Below are 20,123 nucleotides of genomic sequence, written 5' to 3'. Positions count from 1 at the left end.
AGAAAGATAGTAATCATAAACAAACTCAAAAGGAGCTACCTAGGGCCAGAAAAATGATACTGCTACCTTGATCAGAAGGTTGCCATACTTAATGTGGTACATACATTATCCATTGACAATGGGATCATTTTTCGTGTGCTGTGATTTAACTATTATGGTTCAATCAGTGACGTGAAAATCAACAAATTTTACTATTATGAAGTTGAGATTACTACAATCATCCAACTCAGCAAACACGAACTCCCTGAAGATAACAAAGGGATGAAGCAAACATGTTGCCACCGTATAGGAATGTAGATTGAAAACCTTCTCGTAATGATTCCTCATGGAGGAAAAATATGTGTCCTGCAAATGGGAATGGGAAATCTCTGTATCAAAGGAACGTAAATGATAGATGGACAGAAAGCAGACGCAAAGAGCCGTGCGTACCTAAAATGAAGTTAACGGAACTCATCGTGAAAATCATCCTCATCCTCATCATCTTCGAAAATTGCACTATAAAATACATATGGGCTCTCAATCATCTCAGTCAATGTTAGGCGCCCGTCCTTGTCAACGTCCGCCTGTCATAGCATTGTTGCATTCTTCAATTATGAAATTCTCATTATGTTCCGCTCGCAAATAATCAACAATGACAGTTTGCAGAAACACGAGAAAAAACAGAAAACAGCAACAGTAAGACCATCCAAGTGCGTCTACTAAGCCGCATCACTACAATCGCGCTCCTATCATCATCGTCAATCGTGATAGTTATTATGCAGTGCTCATTCACACGCATGTGAAAAAGATATTCTTCTTATGAGCACTTTCAATCCTTGGCAATTACAGAATAGTCACTGATACAAGGATTAGGATATCATTACCTCATCAACATAACTATTTCTATGGCTGATCTACCCATACAACAATTGAAAGAATACATGAATTACTATATATATGTGAAGGACAAGTCAATGAGCATAAATTGCCAAAATACGCATATAGACAAAAGGAATATTTATAGACTCAACTAAGACGGGAGCATGGACCAAATCATGCCATTAGACAGTGAAAATTTTCACCAAGACTGGTTGTGTCCATTGAAGCCTTCAACAAGTACATGATCAAAGCTTTCATCTCAAAGTAAATTCACCAAGGCATGGTAGAATATATGAAATACCAGCTTTGGCAAAATACTGACGGATATAGTTCACGAAATGGGGCACTAGCAGAACAAAAACTCATTTCCATGTCAAAATGACATCACAAATGTTGACAACGAAATTAGTAGTACAATGATCTTCAGGTTAGGTTCCATACCTGTGAAATGATATAATCCGCTTGCTGTTTTGCATAGTAACGCTCGGATGGATGGATTTTCCCAATTATAGGCAGTAGTTCGGCATCTGATAAGTGCCTGCAAAAGGTTGACATAAAACATCGACAATGATTGACATTACAAAGAGAGAAAAAGGTATTTAAAGTTGTATCGCCAATGATGAAAATAAAAAGAATGAATACCCGTCACCATCTTTGTCAAGCTGACCAAACAAAACTCTAGCTGGACCATCCATTGAATTATCAGAATGATGCGAAGAGTTATGACTTTCTTCATCATAGTTTCTTACTAAATCAAAGAGCCCATGAAAGAATTCTTTGAAGTTGATCTTCCCATCCCTGTCTGTATCTCTCTCCCTTTGAAGGAAAACAGAGGAAAAGTAATCAAGAACAAGCAAAGATAGTGGTACAATATTTGGAACAAAAGAACCAGGAAATTCAACAGCGTTATAGAAAATAATCCTCCATGACAAGTAAAAGTGCTGAAACCATCATACATCTACCATTTATCAGCAAACATGCTAACTGGGAAAGCTCACAAGGACTGAAAAGTTTCCTTCTAATGCTCATGGGTTACATGAATTTGGGCTGCCACCAGAAATCATGGTCACACGGGAATGAGTAAAAATTTAGAAGAGTTATGTGGGCACTAAAAGGCCCTATAAATTAGATAACCATGATACTGGAATATTGTGAATATTGGCTAAGGCTACTTTGGGAACACCAGGAGGAAACCGAAGATAGAAAATCAAGGATATATCGTCAAAAACAGTTTACAAGTCGCTACATGCTTGTGCTGCTGATTTCAAAGTTTCAGCAGTTATCTGATCATTAAACTTTGTAGTCTTTTGAAGGTATAAAATTTATGGTGAAGAAAGCTAAATAGATACAGGAAAGAAATAAAACTTATTGTTCATGTTGATTACTAGAATCAAGACTCGATTGATTACTCAAGAAGCATAAGAGCAAGAATTTAAGAGTAATTTTTAGGTGATTGTAGAAGAACAATGTTTTTTGTCTCCCAAAATAAAAGAACTTAATAAAAGAAGGTGAAAAGGCAAGCCTTGACAAAAGAAATTAAGCCCTCAAAATAGGGCATCAGCCAAAAAAAGAGAAAAAAAACAAAGAAAGAAAGGGCATAAGCATCACAATTGACCAGAATGTTAAATGCAAAAGCAAATGTCCTCGTAGAAGCACACAAAAAAGCTGTCATATTATGAGATTTAAGTCACCTTACTTCCTCCTTGCACAACCATTGAAGCAGCTTCGGGTTTTTGCTGTCAGCTGGATGCTGGAAGCTACAAGATCCCAAAAGTAAAGAAATAAAGAAAAAGCATTGGCACTGAGGGGGAAAAAAATCATCAAATAGGAGCAACGCATAAGGCAAGGGTTTTAAACAAGCAGGAGCTCACTCATTGAATTCAGTCAAGTTTAGAAGCCCATCTCCATCAGCATCTGAAGCATTAAAATGCTCTTCTTTCCACCAGCCCATATCATAACCGAAAGAATTATTATCTGGAAAGGTACCAAAAGAAGTATTTAGGGGCAAAAAATCACAACAGCTTCCACTATGGCCACATTGTATAAGGAAACGATGAACATTAACGGTAACATAGTTATTAGTTACGAAACCACCGAGGAAATCAGGAAAATAAATATGACAGGGGAACCAGATAAGCAGATTGTTTGTGCCAAATGAGCAAGTGATAGTCAGAATTGGCAACATTACCTGCATTGTGAACCCAGCCGGGCGGTTCGTACTCGGAAAATGAAATGAATCCATCATGGTTCTTATCATGAATCTCCATCTCTCTTTGCGTCCGATGCAAAACCTCCCTCTCGGCCTGCTGCAAGTTCCACTCAGTCAACTCGTGTTCACTGACGAACCCGTCAACCGGGTCCACGTCAATCTTCGGAAAGAGCAAAACCAACCTATTGGTAATATTGAACTTGTCCTCGTCATTTAAATAGTCTTCAGCATCCATGAAATCTTCCCACTCGGGCTGCGACTCCTCCCCGGGGGCGGAGTCGTGCGCTACAAATTCGGAGTGAGAATGCTCAAAGTACTGCTTTTCCCATTGCTTCTCTTCACGGTGGCGTTCGATCTCAGCGACAAGTGGGTCGAAAGCGACGGGCTCATGGTGTTGGGAGGCATGATGAGAAGTGGCGAGAGTGAAGTTGGAACGAAGCTTAAGGCGGCGATGGCGATGGCTCGGATGCTTCTTCGGGGAGTAGGAGAGAAACAATAGGAGGAGTACCGCTGCAGTGACATACACAATTATCGAGGCCTTCCCCATTGCATTGATGATCGATCCCTCCCTTAACAGAGCAATACGAGAGAGATGGGCAGGGAACACTGAATTGAATTGAAGATATAGAACAGGGAAAAAAAAAAAATATAAAGGGAAGAGAAAAGAAAGAGGATTGAGGAATTGGACTTGATTTGAGATCAGGATGAGCTGACCAGAAGGCAGAGATGGCCAGATCTATGACAGGGCACGACTTTGCCTCCTCCTCAGCTTGCTTGTATGGGGCAAATTTGATTAAAAAAACAGGAAAACCTTGGGAATACGGTTTGTAGGATGGTTGCTGGCAACCAGAATTACAAGTTTGTTCAACATAAACTAAAGCTAAAATGGATAATTCCCCGCAACTTCGAATTAACTGCATATAATATAACTTATCTCGAATTTAACAGATTAGAACTAACACCCTCCTTTTTTAAGATACTTGCCATTGAATAGCTGTTAAATTTAACAAAATTCCATTAGAATGTGACTCGTCCCCATCATCTTCTTCCTTTCATATAGGCATAAGGCATGTAAAAAGGAGTTTGTAAGACGCCTAAAGAACGCAGAACAGCACATTCAAAATTTACGCATGATATAACAATATATTGCATAGCCTTATATGTTAATCAAAAAAAATTTTTTGACCGGAAAATAGATCGTCAGGGTTAAATGAATGAACTCAACTAGCCTTCATTTATAGAAATAAACTTATGAGATGGGGATAGAAGAAATTTCTCCCCGTCCAAATAGCACAGCCATGGCGGCAATGACTCGTTTAGTATGATTGATAATTCAAGAAAAGAAATATCATAACACAGACCTGTTTTTATAATATTTTTTAATTGATGTTAATGGGTTGGATTAAAATGTATATTTTCAAAATAAATAAAGATTTTATATTATTGAGATAAAATAGAATAGTTGTCTGAACATTTTACTCAGTTTTTTTTTTATTACGGCCAAACATAGTTTTAAAAAAATAGATGCTCTCCTTTTTCTCTAGAAGGGGGAAAAAAGTCTGTTCCAATGGGCAACACACATACGATCTGTCCCTTAACATGTCCAATGGGCTACAAAGTAAAACTTGCGGCTCCTGGATTCTAGTGAGATAAAGCCCAAACATATAACACTGTCGAACCATGAAGGTTTGCAACTCAGGGGTGTTAAATATTTTTTAAAAGTACTTTTTTGTAAATTTTTTTATATATTTATTTTGTATTTTGTAAAATTACTTCTAAAATTATGATTTGTTTCCCATCCAAACACCCCTTTGGACATCCAGCATCTTAACCTCAAAAAGGTATTTTAAATCTTGAGATTAAGATATTTTTTGATACTGAAGTTTACTCTTATTTTGATTTTCGTGTCTTAAATTTTTATTCATTTAAAATATTAATCCCTAAAAATTAGTAAAAATGTAGACCATTTTGATCATTAAGGGACTCAATTCTAGGTGGTAAAAGAGGGCGGCCCACTGATTATGGGTCAACCCGTCGCAGGGTTTAGACCATGTGGGCTGGTCCCAAAAAAACCACCTCCTGGCAGGCACACATTTTGCCAACTTGTCCTGATAAGGGGTGGGTTGGCCAGCTAACCCCTATCTTTTTTTAAAAAATTTTTTTACACATATATTTAAAATTTTTAAAATTAAATTATAAATTTTTATAGACTAAATTCTTCTTATTCTTATATTTTCATATAATTATATAATTAAATTAATCTCAAAAGTTAACTTATAAGCACATCATTTATTATTAATAATTATTTTATTAGTATAAAAATAGTAAAACAATAAAGAAAATGAGAAATTAAATTTAGAATTAAAGTCTCTGACAAAATGTAAAGTTATATGTAAATTAAGTAGAGACTAGCCCGCAGGTTAGGAAGTGTGGGCTGAAAAGGACCGTATCAAAATGGTCTCTATTTTTTTCAACCCAACTTGTCACTTTATGTCGGGTTTGTGAGTTGAGCCTGCGGGCTCAACCCATATTATTGGTTCTGCTTAAATCTATAGTGTGAAATTGAAAAATTAAAACCAAAAGTAACATAAATTTGATTGATCAAATATTATATTAACTTTTAAAATTTTTAATAAAAATAATATAAATTCAAAGCATTCATAATATCTTTAACATAAAACACGTTGTATTGTAATTGATAATGCCTGAGAAACTAACATTTTCATAAAAACCGACTGTACAATGAGAAGATTAAATTTAATTGTGTTTTTGTTTTAAATTGAAACATTAAACTACAAATAATTGCTCTTATTCTACCAAAAGAAAATCTCATTATCATTGATTCAGATATCCAAAGGGTTCTTATTCCAGGAGAAGATCCAGAAAGCCTTTCCTGAGATATTTTAAGAGGCGCAAGCCTTATTCAAAGAAATCTGACTGATGTTATGTATGTAAGAAAAAAGGACATTTTGCAAAAAATTGTTCTAACAAGACAAAAAAAGATGTGAAGATGCTAGAACATTTGCAGACTGTTCTAATGATCAATGAAGATGAAGATATAGTAATAAGGAGGAAGTGCGAGGTAGAGTTATTTTTTTTAATAAAAAATAAGGTTGAATTCCGTGCACGATTCAAGGCCAAGAAAAAAAAAATTACGTGCATGATTGGGGCTCTTTCAGATTTTATTTGTTTTTCGGCCGCTTTCCTTGACGTCTCCCTTTTGTCCTTCTGGCGGGCAGTCGTTGTTTTGGCCCTCACTTTTTCTTCACTTCTTCCTTAATTACCTCAAGTATGACTTGTCTGGCTTAGTGTTAGACTTTTTTTAAGTAAGAAAAACACTTCAAATTCAAGTGAGATAAAAAAAAAATTATGTTTGGTATTGCTTCAGTAGTAACTAATTTTTGTTCTTTTTGAAAAGCTATTTTAAAATTGAAGCATTGTTTTCTAAGTTCTTTTTGGGCTTGAATTTCTTGGAAAACCAACTTTCTAATATGCTACTATCTCCGATATTTAATATAAGATATTATTTGACTTTTATTTTGATTCTAAATATAAGACCGCAATCTATTTTATCTGTTATATTTATTTATTTTTTTCAAGATAATTTTTCTAATAATGGTAGTTCTAGCCAATATACCTGATTAGCAAAGATATTTTAGAAAATACAACACCTATTTATAACAAATAACTAATTTTACTTATTTTTTTAATATACTCACATTAATCAATTAGCTCTTATATTTAGGATCGGAAGTAATAATTCTTATATTACTGGATATCATTTACACGAGGCATATAATTCACAACCTCGTGTAAGCGTGGGGAGTAATGTTGGCTACAAGCACTTGACATTCAAAGTAGCGTTGTACAATTTTTATTTTAAAAAACAATAAAATCATTATATATTCTTCTGATTATTAACGTAAGAACTATTTATCTAATCTAAATGGATTTAAAAAAATTAAACAAATTGCTTAATTATAATACGTGTGATTTAATCTTTCTATAATAAAAAAAATAAATATAAAAAATAAAATGAATTAAAACCTTATTATCCTCATGTAAACCTAATTAACTAATTTAAATAATTAATAATATTAGTTAAATTAGTTAATATGATAATATATTTTCTAAAACATCTTAGTTAATTATTGTTAGTAAAATATCAATAAAATTAATTTGTAAAAAATTAATAAATATGTAAAATATGCCTTAGATATAAAGTCCATGTCATCTTTCAATTAGGTGCTATATATACATATACAGGACGGAGGAGTATTTAAATTAAAAAAAAACCTCCGGCTAGTTCTTATGGAGAAATATATCTTATAAGAATTAGTTGGCTAATTTTAACAGATTAAAAAAATTAGTTAAATTAGTTATTTATAATAAATATGTGTTATATTTTTTAAAATATTTTTACTAATTAAGTTTATTAGTTAAAACCACTATTATTATAAGGGTCTTTTTAAAAAAAAATAGATAAATTAAATTAAAATCTTATATTTAAGATCAAAATACTACCTCTGGTCCTAATTATAAGAGCCAGTTAACTAATTTGAAAAGATTAAGGAAGTAAGTTAAGTTAGTTATTTGTCCTAAATAGGTGTTGTCTTTCCTAAGATATCCATACTAATCAAATGTATTGATTAGAACTATCATTGTTAGAAGGGTTACTTTAAAAAAATATATAAATATGAGAGACAAAATAAATCGAGGTCTTATATTTAGGATCAAAATAAAAATCAAACAGGATTTTATATTAATTACAGGTGGCAAAAGAGCAGGGAGAGGTAGTATGTACCAGGAATGCTAAAAACTGTTTCTCCGCCAAGCAAGATACTAATGCAGTGATGCCGAAGGGCAACAAATATAAATATGAATTTTTCAGAAATGACAAGGATGAGTGCGAAGATCCGAAAGATTGAAATGATTCCGATGGTTATTATTTACACGTATGATGTGTTTGTACGAAGTATTCAAAGTATCTAGAAATTAATCATTTAACAGTGCGAACTTATAAAATCTATTAAAAATATCCCAAAATTGAAGGGGGCGGGGGAGGGAGGAAAGGCTTAATCAGTCCGCGGTACAAATGCAAATACATCCGCGCATAAAAAGACAAGATACAGTATTTGTCCTTGACTATTTTGCTGGGCAACTCAACTTTCACCAGAACTGAAGAAAGAGGGGGATAAAAGAGGGAAACATCGAAGCCTTCAAGCATTTCCAGAGAAATACAAAGGTGACGATTTCATAAACCTCGAATATGATAAGCATCTGTTTCAATCCTTCTATTTTTGGATTCCTGCCTCATAGACGTTGTTATCTCATCTCTGTTCTGATTTGGATATTGTTTTTTATTCCTGGATTTGTTAGAGATAAGGAAAATCATAAAGTGAAGAAGAGGAAAAATATAAATCAATAGTATCTCTCTCACTCTCTCTCCACCTTTTTGGACCTTTTGATTCCCTCTCTAAACCCGACGCTCCTCAATTTCTCTCTCTTCATGTTGTATCAGCTGTCAGATATTAATGGGTGCCGCAGATTCCAGTGGTTTGCAACTTGGGGTGTGGCTTTTTCTAGCCCAGCTGTCCTATTTGTAACAAAGTAGTTGTTGGGGGATGGGACCAATTGACCCATCCTGCACCTCTTTGTGGGATTTCAGGATAGCAATCAATGTCATTCATGATTTTTAAGTTCTACCCTTGTAAATTTCAATCAAATATTGGGGCTTTTTCTTAAACTTGTTTTATTTACTAGATTATCTTTCATTCCGATTCTGATTTTTTTTTCCTTTTAACCTTCTTTTGGTTCTTGTGGCTGAGATTAATTTGTTGCGCAATCTATTTATATCATGTACGATGTTACAGTAATTACTGGGGTTTTGTGGGGCTCAAATTTTTCACATAAAATTGGTTGCTTCAGCGAACCTTTCACAGTCGCGCTCGGGATTAGGTTTTTACTTGGCTGTGAATATAGTTTGTTGGGTGTTGGAACTAAAATATCTTTTTGACTGTTGGCTAAGGTGTCAGAAACTTGATGGTAATAGGATAGGAACAGGACAAGGGTTCCCCAGTTTAGCTTTTGCATCCCATGTGTTTGAGAGGTGATTATTTTCTAATCACTTGCTGGTGCTCTTGAACTCTGATAAATACCCATAAACCCACTCCTTTAATGGTATCTACAGTGACCGACTGTTAGCTTTTTTCGTTGAATCTTACAAAGGTATGTTGTGGTGGGTTTCCTCTGTGATCCATCAAACTTTTGAGATTTGAGATTTTTGCCGGGTTCAATTTTTTTATCTTAAAGGTGGTTTTATTCATAATGAAGTATTAAATGGGTTTTGATTCCGCTTAATACTCGTTCAACCTCAGATTATTTCTTCTTGCTCTTTGGGGCTTTGAAACATTTTGTCTCTTTGTTGCTTTCATTTGTGTGATTTTCTGCATAAGAATGCTGGACAATTTTTACGAAATCAATATACATAGTGGAAGAATATATTTTCGTGGTCCCGCGCTGTTAAAACTGTTCTTATCAGTAGAATTGTATGGGCAAACTGGATATTTTCTTTTGTTGGGTGTGTGTGGGAATGGGAAATAGCAATTTGAATACTCCTTATCCATTATAGTCTTCTCGGGTTTTCTTATTGGTTGCATCCGAAAGGTCTCTTTCGTATATCAAAATCAAAGCCCTAATTACCATCATATTGACTAACATTTACATTAATTTCTAAGTTTTCACTTGCCTTATAACACCGTGTACAGCATCTATGGCTTTATAGTTGTCAGATATTTCTCATGTTCTAAGTTAACCTTATTTCTTTTCTGTTCATCTATAGGTCAGCAATTCACAAGAGTGCTTATGTTTCGAATTCTGAAGCAAATCTTCATCCAATTCTTGCCCATCTCAGTATTCTTGCTTTGCTTCAGCTCCTTGGGATTAGTTGCTTCTGTTGGCTTCACCGTATACTAGCACTTACTATCCAACGTATCAGGCCGATCACCACCCGTTATTTAGCAGGCCATCAAAGTTAATAGTAGTGCTTGCCATGGAGATAGTCTAGAATTATTTTTCCCATCACGCAATTCCATGAATCTGTGGCATTTAAGATGGATTTAACCTAGATCTTAGAGCAGTTACCTAGAAACCTTTTGCTTCTTACTATAATAAAATTCTAGTTGATTCAAGCGAGACTTAATGACTGTTGATGAAGTGGGTAGTAGCTCTGTGTGGAGCAGAGAGCAGGATAAAGCATTTGAAAATGCCCTAGCAACTCATCCAGAAGATGCATCAGATCGATGGGAGAAGATTGCAGCTGATGTACCAGGGAAAACTGTAGAAGAGATTAAACATCACTACGAGCTATTGGTTGAGGATCTTAACCAGATCGAATCTGGTTGTGTGCCTATACCTTCCTATAATTCTTCTTCAGAGGGGTCAACCAGCCATGCTAGTGATGAAGGTGGGGGCAAGAAGGGTTCTGGGCATTATAACAGTGAGTCTAATCATGGAACCAAGGCTTCAAGATCAGATCAGGAACGACGAAAGGGTATTGCTTGGACAGAAGATGAACACAGGTAATTTTGTCATTGCTTATATGTTTGCTGAAACTTACATACGCGTATAGATGGTTATACTCTGCTGGAGGTTGGTTACTCCCTTTAAATTTGTTCTATAATTGTTGGCACAGGTGTATTTAATTGTATATTTCTGTGGCTAGTTATATCTGATTGTGTACTGTTTGTCCTGATTGATGGGTATTGCAGTATGGCTTTAATCAATGGTTTGTTATTGACCTTAATAAATTTTTTAATGATTTTTGCTGGTTTAATATATGTTAACCCCTAGTCTTTCTGATGGCTATCCTAAGGTTCTTCTATTTCACCCACACCATGGCATTGTGATTACTGAACATTTTACACAGTAATATTCTTTGATGTTGTTTAATGTCTGCTGTTATTTCTAACATTTACAATTTACAATTCTTGGTGGGTCAATGACCATTCTCGTCTCTCAGGATTCAATTAGGATGATACCTGTAAAGGCCTAAAAAATTTTTGTATTGAGAATTATGATCAATAAACTGTGTCTGTTAGAGGTATTTGCTGTTAGAAACACATGGTTGTTGTGTTAAAGTTAATACCGAGGGTAAAAAATAGCTGGAAAATATGAAACTTACTCCAAAGGTGGTTTTTTTTTTTGGGGGGGGGGGGGGGGGGGGGAAGAGAGGGAGCTAATGAACCATGTAACAATTACATGTGTTCAGTGATGGGATTTTTAGATTCAAATTACTAGTAATAAAAATGGATTGTAGTATTGGGGAGAGAGGGTAGGTATACGAGATCTTTCCAATAAGAGGGTTTCTGAAAGTTATGTTTGCTGATTTTGTCCTTATGTTTCTGATTTTGTCAATTTATGTCAATTTTAAAACTAGTTCTTCATGTAAACCATGCACTTGCGGCACAGCAATGAGCAATGTGGAGGGACCAAATTTAGATGAACTAGAAGGTATGAGGCTTTAGGATAGAAAAATCAGAAGGGGACACTCGAAATTTTTTTTTGGCCAAAGGACACTCCAAATTGAGAAATGTTCTATCCTTGGGGGATAAAAATGTCAAAAATGTTTCTTGTCCTAACCGGCCTTTGGAGCATCAACTGTTTCGAACGAGAGTATTCCTGTATTCATTTCTGTATATGCAACATCTTTTGGCACGTAACATCCATGAAAATGTCAAGCTGTGATTGGAGTGCAACAATGACTCTTGCAAGTAGATTTCTCTACACAGTAGTTAATGCAACTTCCAACTTGTTTGTTTTTTAGTGCTTGATACGTTGCTGCCCTTCATCACCTTTCTTCCTATCTGATGCTTATCTCATTTGAAAGACATTAGCTACCTGTTTAAGTACATCAATGGTTAATGCTTATTGAGACTCTGTAGATGAAACCAAGCAGATGAAACGGCACGTTGAGTTATTTTGCCCGAGACATGATGGAGCCTGTGGCAGTTTTTTTAACTGCTTGTAGATGCTATTTCTGTAGCTGACAATCTTAGTTAGGTTGTCTGTAAATAGACCTGTTGTTATTTAGTGCATGTTCGGGACTTGGGAGGTGAATGAAAGGGAAGTCATCCGAAGATAATGGAAGGGGAGAAAAGGCGGGGAAAATGATGGCTAAGTGATGACTCACTCTTCATTTGGATGCCTCCAAAATCCTATTATATTTAGGACATGCAAGACAACAATTTTAAAAATTTCATATTTGTTATATCTAAATATTTGAAAAAATAGTTGGCCAAAAATATCTCTCAAAAATAGATTTCGAGTTGGTTGGAAAAAATATATCTCTTATGTATCAAATAGCATCTTAAGCCTTTCGTAAGCACTTAATACCCTCCTTATATGCCTTGACAAATATGCTTATGACATTCGGTCATCCTGAGAATATTAAAGTTCAAAGTTCCAGTTTAAATTTTACAGTGAAATAGACAAATCCAGCAATCTTTTCACGCATCATACCTCTTGAAATGGACATCCAGAGTGGGGGGCTTACAGGTTATGCTTGGTAGGATAGGATGGAGCCATTCGTGAGGGGAATAGGAAGGGGGAGATGCTTTCGTGGGAATATGATTTTTGGACTAAAAATGTGTTTGATGGGCTGGAAGAAATCATGTTTTCCCCCCACATTGGAAGTTGGGCGTGTGGCAACCAAGAAAGTATTTTCTGTCTTAGAATTTCTTGAAGTCTTCATTGCAGAATACTTGTTTTCTGGGCCATATGCACGATTGGCAGATTCACCTCCCTTCGCATTTTCTTTCCGGTTTTGTACTTATTTTGCTTAAAATTGGAGGAATTTGAATTGGAGCAAATGCCAACATATTGTTTCTACTCTTGTCCAGAATTTGTGATATCAATTCTCTTTCCAACATGCTTGGGGAATCGGACCCAATTGGCTCCATATTTTTACTTCTTTTTAGGTTTCTTCAAGGCTATAGGAAATTAAAAACAATTGGAGTTTACTAAATTGGCATTCTTCAAAGAAAGAACGCGGTCCGTTTCCCATTCTGTATGATTTCTCGGTTGAGTTTGGTTTCTTCAAAGCGCTTAGCTATGCTTTTCATGATCTATTCCTCATTAACGTCTTGTCAATGCAATTGCTTGTCTATCTATTTAATGCTTTATTGCTATTCATGTACCCTGGTTTGAAAATTTTGCTCGATGGAATTAAATTAATATCAAGGAGTCAATGTGATTGATAATTCAAGTGACTGTATTTGATGGGAAATAGGATTTAACAGGAAAGCGGGTTTCTAGTGAATTTCAGTTTTGTTGTACTTGCACCAGAAATCTGTTTTCATATACACGTGTAAAACTTGAATTCATCGAACTTCTGTTTTAAAATTTTAAAATATGTCAAACAGGTTATTTCTTCTTGGCTTGGAGAAGTATGGAAAAGGTGACTGGCGAAGCATATCAAGGCACTTTGTGGTGACAAGAACGCCCACTCAAGTAGCAAGCCATGCTCAAAAATACTTCATTCGTTTGAACTCCATGAATAAAGATAGAAGAAGATCCAGTATACATGATATCACCAGTGTGAACAACGGAGACATTTCAGCTCCTCAAGGACCGATCACTGGTCAAACAAACGGTTCTTCTACATCCAATGCTGCTGCCAAATCAAGCAAACAAGCCCCTCAAACTCCAAACGGACCTCCTGGTGTAGGAATATATGGTACCCCAACTATTGGGCAACCTATTGGAGGACCCCTGGTCTCTGCAGTGGGCACACCGGTAAATCTTCCTGGGCCACCACATATGGCGTATGGGGTCCGAGCACCAGTTCCCGGCACGGTTGTTCCTGGTGCCCCAATGAACATGGGTCCTATGACATACCCTATGCCACACACATCCGCTCATAGGTGAGGTTATTGGTATTTAGAGGCCAAATGTACAAAGAAACAGCAGACTAGAAGGCCTATTCACTTTAATTCTTTCGCTAGACATTGAGTATTATGCTTGATCAGTGATAATAAGCTATATGCTACGGTGAAGCACTTGAATGAATCGCACATGAATCTGTATCAGCTGCACTGGAGTCCTTGGCAGTCCTGCCATAGGACGAGCATAAAAAGGATTGGTTGCTCTGTAGACCTTAAATTGATATGTTGTTCATAGAATTTGCTCCTTGTGTAGAGAAGAGTTCTATGCCCTTGAATTTTACAGCGCCCCTTGCCTTCTCTTCTTCATGCAGAACGAATCCCAGCGCCTCTGCGCAAATTTCACGAGGTTTACAATTGCTGGTTTACAAGCCATGTAGTAAAAAGTAATGTGCTTGATGTGATTTGGGATTAAAAATTTAGATGCACGAGATTAATGGAGTTTATTTTAAAATCGCCTTGAAAAATAATGATCCAGACAATGTAAGAGAGAAAGTAAATGCTCTGAGAAAGCCCATCTAAATATGTTCGTTTAAATTTATGCAAGATTCGATTTTGAAGTCGGTTCCCGTTTTTTGGTAACAAAAGCTGCGCATTGTTTGAATAAATTTGAGTTAATTATAATTCTCCACATTGTTAGCTGCGTGTAATTTCCACGACTAATTAAAAGAACTTTGCCAAAACAACATGAATCAAGCATCTTTGTTCGTGTTTTGATTTTTTTTTTTAAAAAAAACAACCAAGGGCATTAAATTTTCAAATTCAATTCCAAAAATTTCATAGTAATTTTAAAATTTATTTTTAATTGTAGTGTTAATACTACCTCCGGTCCTAATTACAAGAGATAGTTGAGTAATTTGAGAAGATTAAAGAAATAAGTTAAGTTAGTTATCTATAATAAATAGATGTTGTCTTTTCTAAAATATCCTTACTAAGTGTATTGTTAAGAAGGACTATTTTGAAAAAATACATAAATATGAGAGATAAAGTGAATTAAGATCTTATAATTAAGATCAAAATAAAAATCAAACGAAATCTTATATCAAGGATTAGAGGTAATATAATTTTTTTTATCCCTCAATTTTTTTTTTTAATTTTGATTTTAGTCTTTCAAGTTTCAAACCTTACTTTTGGTTTCTTAAGGGATAGAATAGTCTAGATTTTTATTGAATTATAAGAACTAATATTTTAAAAAGAAACTTGAGAAGTAAAAACATGATTTAAAACTTGAGTAATCAAAACTAAAATAAAAACAAATTTGAATGATCAAATCATATAATTCAAAACTTAAAGAATTAAAATTAACATAAAGATAAACTTAAGAGACTAAAAATCATATTAACTCTTAATTTTAGTTCTTTACTTTTCCATTTTATAAATCATTGGACAGTCGCCTCACGAAAAATCACATCTAATGAACATATCAACTAACACCACGCTAATGTTCTACATCCTTTTTTTAATACTTTTCCGATCTTAAATATAAGACCCTTATACTATTAGTATAAAGGTTTTATATTTAAAATCGAAAGAATAGAATGATCCAGTTTTTGTAAACCATTAAATAAATTTCTTCTCACACCAAGTTAATGTTCCAAGTACTCCCCCCCCCCCCCCCAAAAAAAAAAACTATGATCCCCTTTTTGTGAACTACTAGATAAATTTCTTAAACGTTTTGTACGAAAGAAGTGCTAACATTACTTCAAACAAAATTCTTATATCCAATAAGAGAACACCTACCTAGCTCAAAAATTTTCCTAAGACCTCTATTAAATTATAAAAAGGATCATTTAAATTGAAGCATCGATGTCTACACTTAAATTATTTTAACAAAATATAAAACACGCACACTTTTTTTCTGGGTAAATGTTTTAAAAACTTAAAAATACACGTAAATAATTAGGTGTCGTGCGCAGCCTTTGGTGTGGGGCGCAAGTGGAACAGTTTTTATTTGGGTACAAAAACAGTATTTATATTGATTCTTTTTTCCCCCCCCATAATTTCATACTGATATTACAATTACAATATATTCCGATCGAGATCTGGGTGTTGAACTTCTCCCTCTTGGAGCCAGCAGAGCACAATTGATTAGCATTGATCCAACCCCAAACAAATGATGAAACGCTGCTTAGCAAGCAAACCAATCAATCAAAATCAAACAGGGCCCTTATCAACAAAATTAATAAATAAATACGAGGAAGCTGCAAGTAGAATCAGATATAGATCACTCTAAAAACAATCAACGAGGCCGCAACACTGGACATGCACAGTACCCATCCAACAAACTCAAGTCTAAAGGATATATCACTGAGGCACCAACAGCAACCATCTGACTAGAATTTACATTTACTAATTACACCACGCTATATCAAACAGAAAATAACATCGAACAACCAGTGAGATAGGCAAAAGATTTTCAGCAACTGCTACATCAGACAGGGATAACTGCAAATCTGTTATGCCCCTCATTCACTGTAAGGCTTAAGCCCAGGTAAATACAACTTTAGCACGTGCAATATTAGAATGCTGCGAACACATGCACGACAATGTAGCGTCCAAAACAAAACTGATGGGCAAAATTTCATTTAAGCCAAATGGGTCACAATTAATGAAGAGATTCCCCCAGGCATGATTTAAGAACAAAGAATTCATAATATGAGCAAACAAATGGGGCAAACAATAGCCATAACACATTACTCAGAAATCATACTTTGCAAACCACAACACCACAAGATCCCCGAATAGTTTATTGAATCAGAAGTAATTTCAACTCATTGGTTTTATACGCAATAGTTCACCAATATTAGCGGCCCTTTCTTCTTCATGCGCACACAAACAAAACAGGTCAAACCATTCCATAATCACTATAAAGAAACAGAAATACCAGATTGCTTTCATAACTTGATTTAATTAACATAGCTACTCATCAGAGGTAACCTCCGGTGGGTGTTCCAAATGCCAACTTCAATATAGGATACTAGTTTTGATCTTCCTCTTTTGTACCAAGCAAATAATAATTTAACATTTAACAATACAACATAGAACAACCATATGTTAGCCCAAAAAATTACAAAGCTCGCGAGTAAAACATGATATAAACATTCTCTAGACTCTGGATTACCTAATAGTAACAGAATTCCTAATTGCCTGAAGATTTAGTTGCCTCCCATATCAAACTAGCCTCGTCCTTGACAAGCTCAACCCGTTTCACAAACAGCTCCAATTCTGCAATTTGCAGTTGCTTCCACCTCTCTTCTAACTCTGCCTTCTTGGATGCTCCAATCAGTTCATATCCCCTCTTAATAGCATTATCATCCAACCCTGACAGGCCCAGACTTTTGTTGAACCTAATCATTTCACTTAAACTCAGCCACGAACCTCCTTTCGGATCAATGTCAACCTTTCTAGCTTCTTTCGAGTCTGAAACCAGATCAGTCGCTGGCTTCTGAGAAGCGGCAACGCTGCTACCTTCCTTCATATTTTTCTTCACTTTCCCATTGGACTTTGTAATCTCTATTCCTCCATTGGCTCCTTCATCAGCCCAGATCTTCTTTGACAATTCAAAGACTTTCTTATCGTATGGTTTTGAAAAACTAGGGCCTTCCTCATTTTTTCCTCGTTGAGCATTCTTCACATACTTTCTCTTCAAAGTCCGAATCTTATTAGCTAATTGTTCATTTGAAACATCCACATGGACCGACTTCTTTATGAAATCGTGAAATCCATTAATATCCTTAAGCGCCGCTCCTCCTGTCTTCGCTGCATATTCCGCTAACCCCGTGAGGATCGCAATCTCATCATCCTCACTCCACAGTCTCTGGAAAAGTTTCTTGGACTCATCCCCAGCTTTTTTACCATCATCCTCTGCAGCCGGTATCTCATCGTTTCCGGCAGCATCCTTCCCCTTCTTCGCCTTTTTTGAGTCAGCAACCGGCCGATTGCTGTCACTCGGTCGCTTGTTCGCTGCCTTGGCCGGTGAAACGGATGACTGGGATTTCGACTTCTTGGCTTTAGCCGTCTCTTCTTTAGGCTTGGAGGCGATAGGCTTGACAATCAGATCCTTATTCTCACTGGGGCGCTCATCATCGGAGTCAGATCCGGCATCAGATTCTGTCTCAGATTCCGACACTGAACCTTTTGGTTGAGATTTTGCGATTGGAGCAGTAGGGGGAGGCTTTTTGGCAGTGGGCTTCTTTTCAGTAGAGGGGGGTTGTGTAAGTTTTGCAGGCTGATCGTCCTCTTCAGATGAAGAACCTACTTCGGACGAAGCTTCGTCTTCTTCTTCGGATGAAGAAGAGGCCGACGGTGGTTCGTCCAAAGGAGAGGCACGTTTCGGCGCCATCGAGGATTAGGGTTTCAGAAGCAAGGCTAAGCCTGCCTTTTGCTGCAGTTCACCCCGTCTTTCTGCCTCCTCAAAAGTTTCTTCTAGGCAAACTTTCGAGTTTAAGTCCAAATCTTACGAAGAATGCATTTAATAAATTATAAGAAATTTTTAACTCATTTATGTTTTTTAATAAATTAGTTAATAACTTTTAAAATTATGCATTTTTTTTTTTTAGCAGGTATACATTTTTCATATTTATTTTTATATAAATAGAGTGTCTTAATTAAAAAATCTTAGTAATTAAACTTCTCAATTAAAAGCATTTTTAGATAAATTTTACGATTAATTACACTTTAAAAGACAAAAAATGCCTTATATTCTTAATATGATTTTTAATTTTAATATGATACTTCAAAAAATGCCCTACAATTCTTTAACGAAGAGAGTAATAGTTTTTTGTTCCTTTTCAATAAAAGTGCGTTCAATCGTTGAATTTAACTAACAACCTATGAAATTTAACCACCTCGTATAAGTTCAAGAAAAACAGAGTCTTAATATGACAGATGTTTACCTAGGGCTAGGGCTTGTTAGTATTTGTGGTTGATAAGTGCTTATAAGCACTTTTACATAGGGGGTGTTTGAAACACCCCTTATCAGAGTGTTTGGATAGAAACCAAATTATAGTTTCAGAAGTGCTTTTACTGTTTAAGAAGTAAATATGTAGAGGAATTTGTTTTGTTTGTGGAAAAGTGCTTTTAAAACCATGGTTTGGAGGTTGTCAAACACCACTATAATCACTTTGCAAAAGCACTTTTATGCAAATCGAGACAAACCCCTTTATATATTTACTTCGTATACCGTGAAAACATTTCTGAAACCATAGTTTTGTTCTTACCTAAACACTCTCATAATTCAAGATAAAACTCTACTCATATGTTTATATTAAATTTCATAAGTCATGAAAAAATTATTTATAAGTCATCTCAAATAAGTTTTTAGAATTAAACCCCAAAGACCTAGTTGGTAAAATATGCAATATATATATTTTTTTTGCCAACAAAATAAACAGTACATCTAAATGTATATTTTTGCCTTAATAAATCATAAATATATGCTCAATATTTATGAAAGCATAAATAGTCATTCACAAGTCACAACACTATACAATGTGCTTAAAAGATGTCGAATTTAGAAGTCATGCCCAATAACTGGTTAATCATAAGTCGATTTTGTGCAGCAATCCTAAGAGTTAATATGAACTCACTAATTATTACCTTGAAATTTGATGTAATTATCTTGCAAAAACTTAACATGCATAAATCATACACGTCACATGCATCTAACCTATGTCTGATTTCTTATACTCCTATTAATCTGATGATGTATTTCACCTGCTAGGACATGATATAATGAATAAAGCACCCGAAAAAGCAATAAAATCCCAAAACGAAAAGAGTTCATAATGATAAGGAAGAGTAGGAGAAGTAAACAAAAGGAATGACCTGAACTCTAGCGGAAAAACTTCTCCCATGGAGTTCTTTCTTGTAAATGCTGCTTATGTTTCTATTAAACATCTACACGCTTCATTTCCCTTCACTTCAACGCATACCTCACTGACTTTAGAACTAAAATATGGCTTTCAACATCACAATGTCATTGAACTTTTATTTTTTGCAAAAGCATTGGCACTGACATCACTTTTGACGTAATACTAAGCAGACAAACCACTTCAATATCTTTTCTTGGTGGCCTGAGCAAATGGTTTCTTCTCTGTACTTTTTCTCATCACAGT

The 20,123-nt window shown here is 35.3% G+C and overlaps 3 protein-coding genes across 4 annotated transcripts; 1 reads left to right on the top strand and 2 right to left on the bottom strand.

Annotated features, from left to right (window-relative positions):
• Positions 1–22: 22 nt before the first annotated feature.
• On the bottom strand, positions 23–4,031 carry LOC114724736 (reticulocalbin-2-like). The gene is made up of 7 exons (XM_028911173.1): positions 3,047–4,031; positions 2,730–2,832; positions 2,550–2,615; positions 1,501–1,674; positions 1,300–1,396; positions 430–563; positions 23–345 (listed from the first exon to the last, which is right to left on the bottom strand). The coding sequence occupies exons 1-6, from the start codon at positions 3,612–3,614 to the stop codon at positions 441–443; spliced, it is 1,131 nt and encodes a 376-aa protein (XP_028767006.1). The 5' UTR covers positions 3,615–4,031; the 3' UTR covers positions 23–345; positions 430–440.
• A 4,215-nt stretch (positions 4,032–8,246) lies between these two features.
• LOC114724770 (transcription factor SRM1) lies at positions 8,247–14,307 on the top strand. 2 transcript variants are annotated; one of them, XM_028911220.1, is made up of 3 exons: positions 8,247–8,312; positions 9,909–10,647; positions 13,489–14,307. In XM_028911220.1, the coding sequence occupies exons 2-3, from the start codon at positions 10,268–10,270 to the stop codon at positions 13,991–13,993; spliced, it is 885 nt and encodes a 294-aa protein (XP_028767053.1). In that variant the 5' UTR covers positions 8,247–8,312; positions 9,909–10,267; the 3' UTR covers positions 13,994–14,307. The 2 variants fall into 2 exon arrangements, with proteins under 2 accessions (XP_028767053.1, XP_028767052.1); XM_028911219.1 differs by lacking the exon at positions 8,247–8,312 and adding an exon at positions 8,836–9,295.
• Positions 14,308–15,858: 1,551 nt separating this feature from the next.
• LOC114724754 (probable transcription factor At1g61730) lies at positions 15,859–18,475 on the bottom strand. The gene is made up of 2 exons (XM_028911197.1): positions 17,129–18,475; positions 15,859–16,131 (listed from the first exon to the last, which is right to left on the bottom strand). The coding sequence occupies exon 1, from the start codon at positions 18,347–18,349 to the stop codon at positions 17,147–17,149; it is 1,203 nt and encodes a 400-aa protein (XP_028767030.1). The 5' UTR covers positions 18,350–18,475; the 3' UTR covers positions 15,859–16,131; positions 17,129–17,146.
• Between the last annotated feature and the right edge of the window lie 1,648 nt (positions 18,476–20,123).

The sequence above is a fragment of the Neltuma alba genome, unplaced genomic scaffold, assembly GCF_004799145.2.
Source record: "Neltuma alba isolate B1F8T4 unplaced genomic scaffold, ASM479914v2 tig00012197_pilon, whole genome shotgun sequence".
Taxonomy (NCBI): Eukaryota; Viridiplantae; Streptophyta; class Magnoliopsida; order Fabales; family Fabaceae; genus Neltuma; species Neltuma alba.
Note: the sequence above shows the minus strand (reverse complement) of the source record. Positions and strands in the feature narration are given on the sequence as shown.

Coding starts and splice junctions, on each gene's coding strand:
- LOC114724736 (XM_028911173.1), bottom strand. CDS start 3,614: ATGGGGAAGGCCTCGATAATTGTGTATGTCACTGCAGCGGTACTCCTC. Junction 2,616..2,729: donor AACTTGACTGAATTCAATGA/GTGAGCTCCTGC, acceptor GGGATCTTGTAG/CTTCCAGCATCCAGCTGACA. Junction 1,675..2,549: donor TTGTGCAAGGAGGAAGTAAG/GTGACTTAAATC, acceptor TTTCCTTCAAAG/GGAGAGAGATACAGACAGGG.
- LOC114724754 (XM_028911197.1), bottom strand. CDS start 18,349: ATGGCGCCGAAACGTGCCTCTCCTTTGGACGAACCACCGTCGGCCTCT.
- LOC114724770 (XM_028911220.1), top strand. CDS start 10,268: ATGACTGTTGATGAAGTGGGTAGTAGCTCTGTGTGGAGCAGAGAGCAG. Junction 10,648..13,488: donor TGGACAGAAGATGAACACAG/GTAATTTTGTCA, acceptor TATGTCAAACAG/GTTATTTCTTCTTGGCTTGG.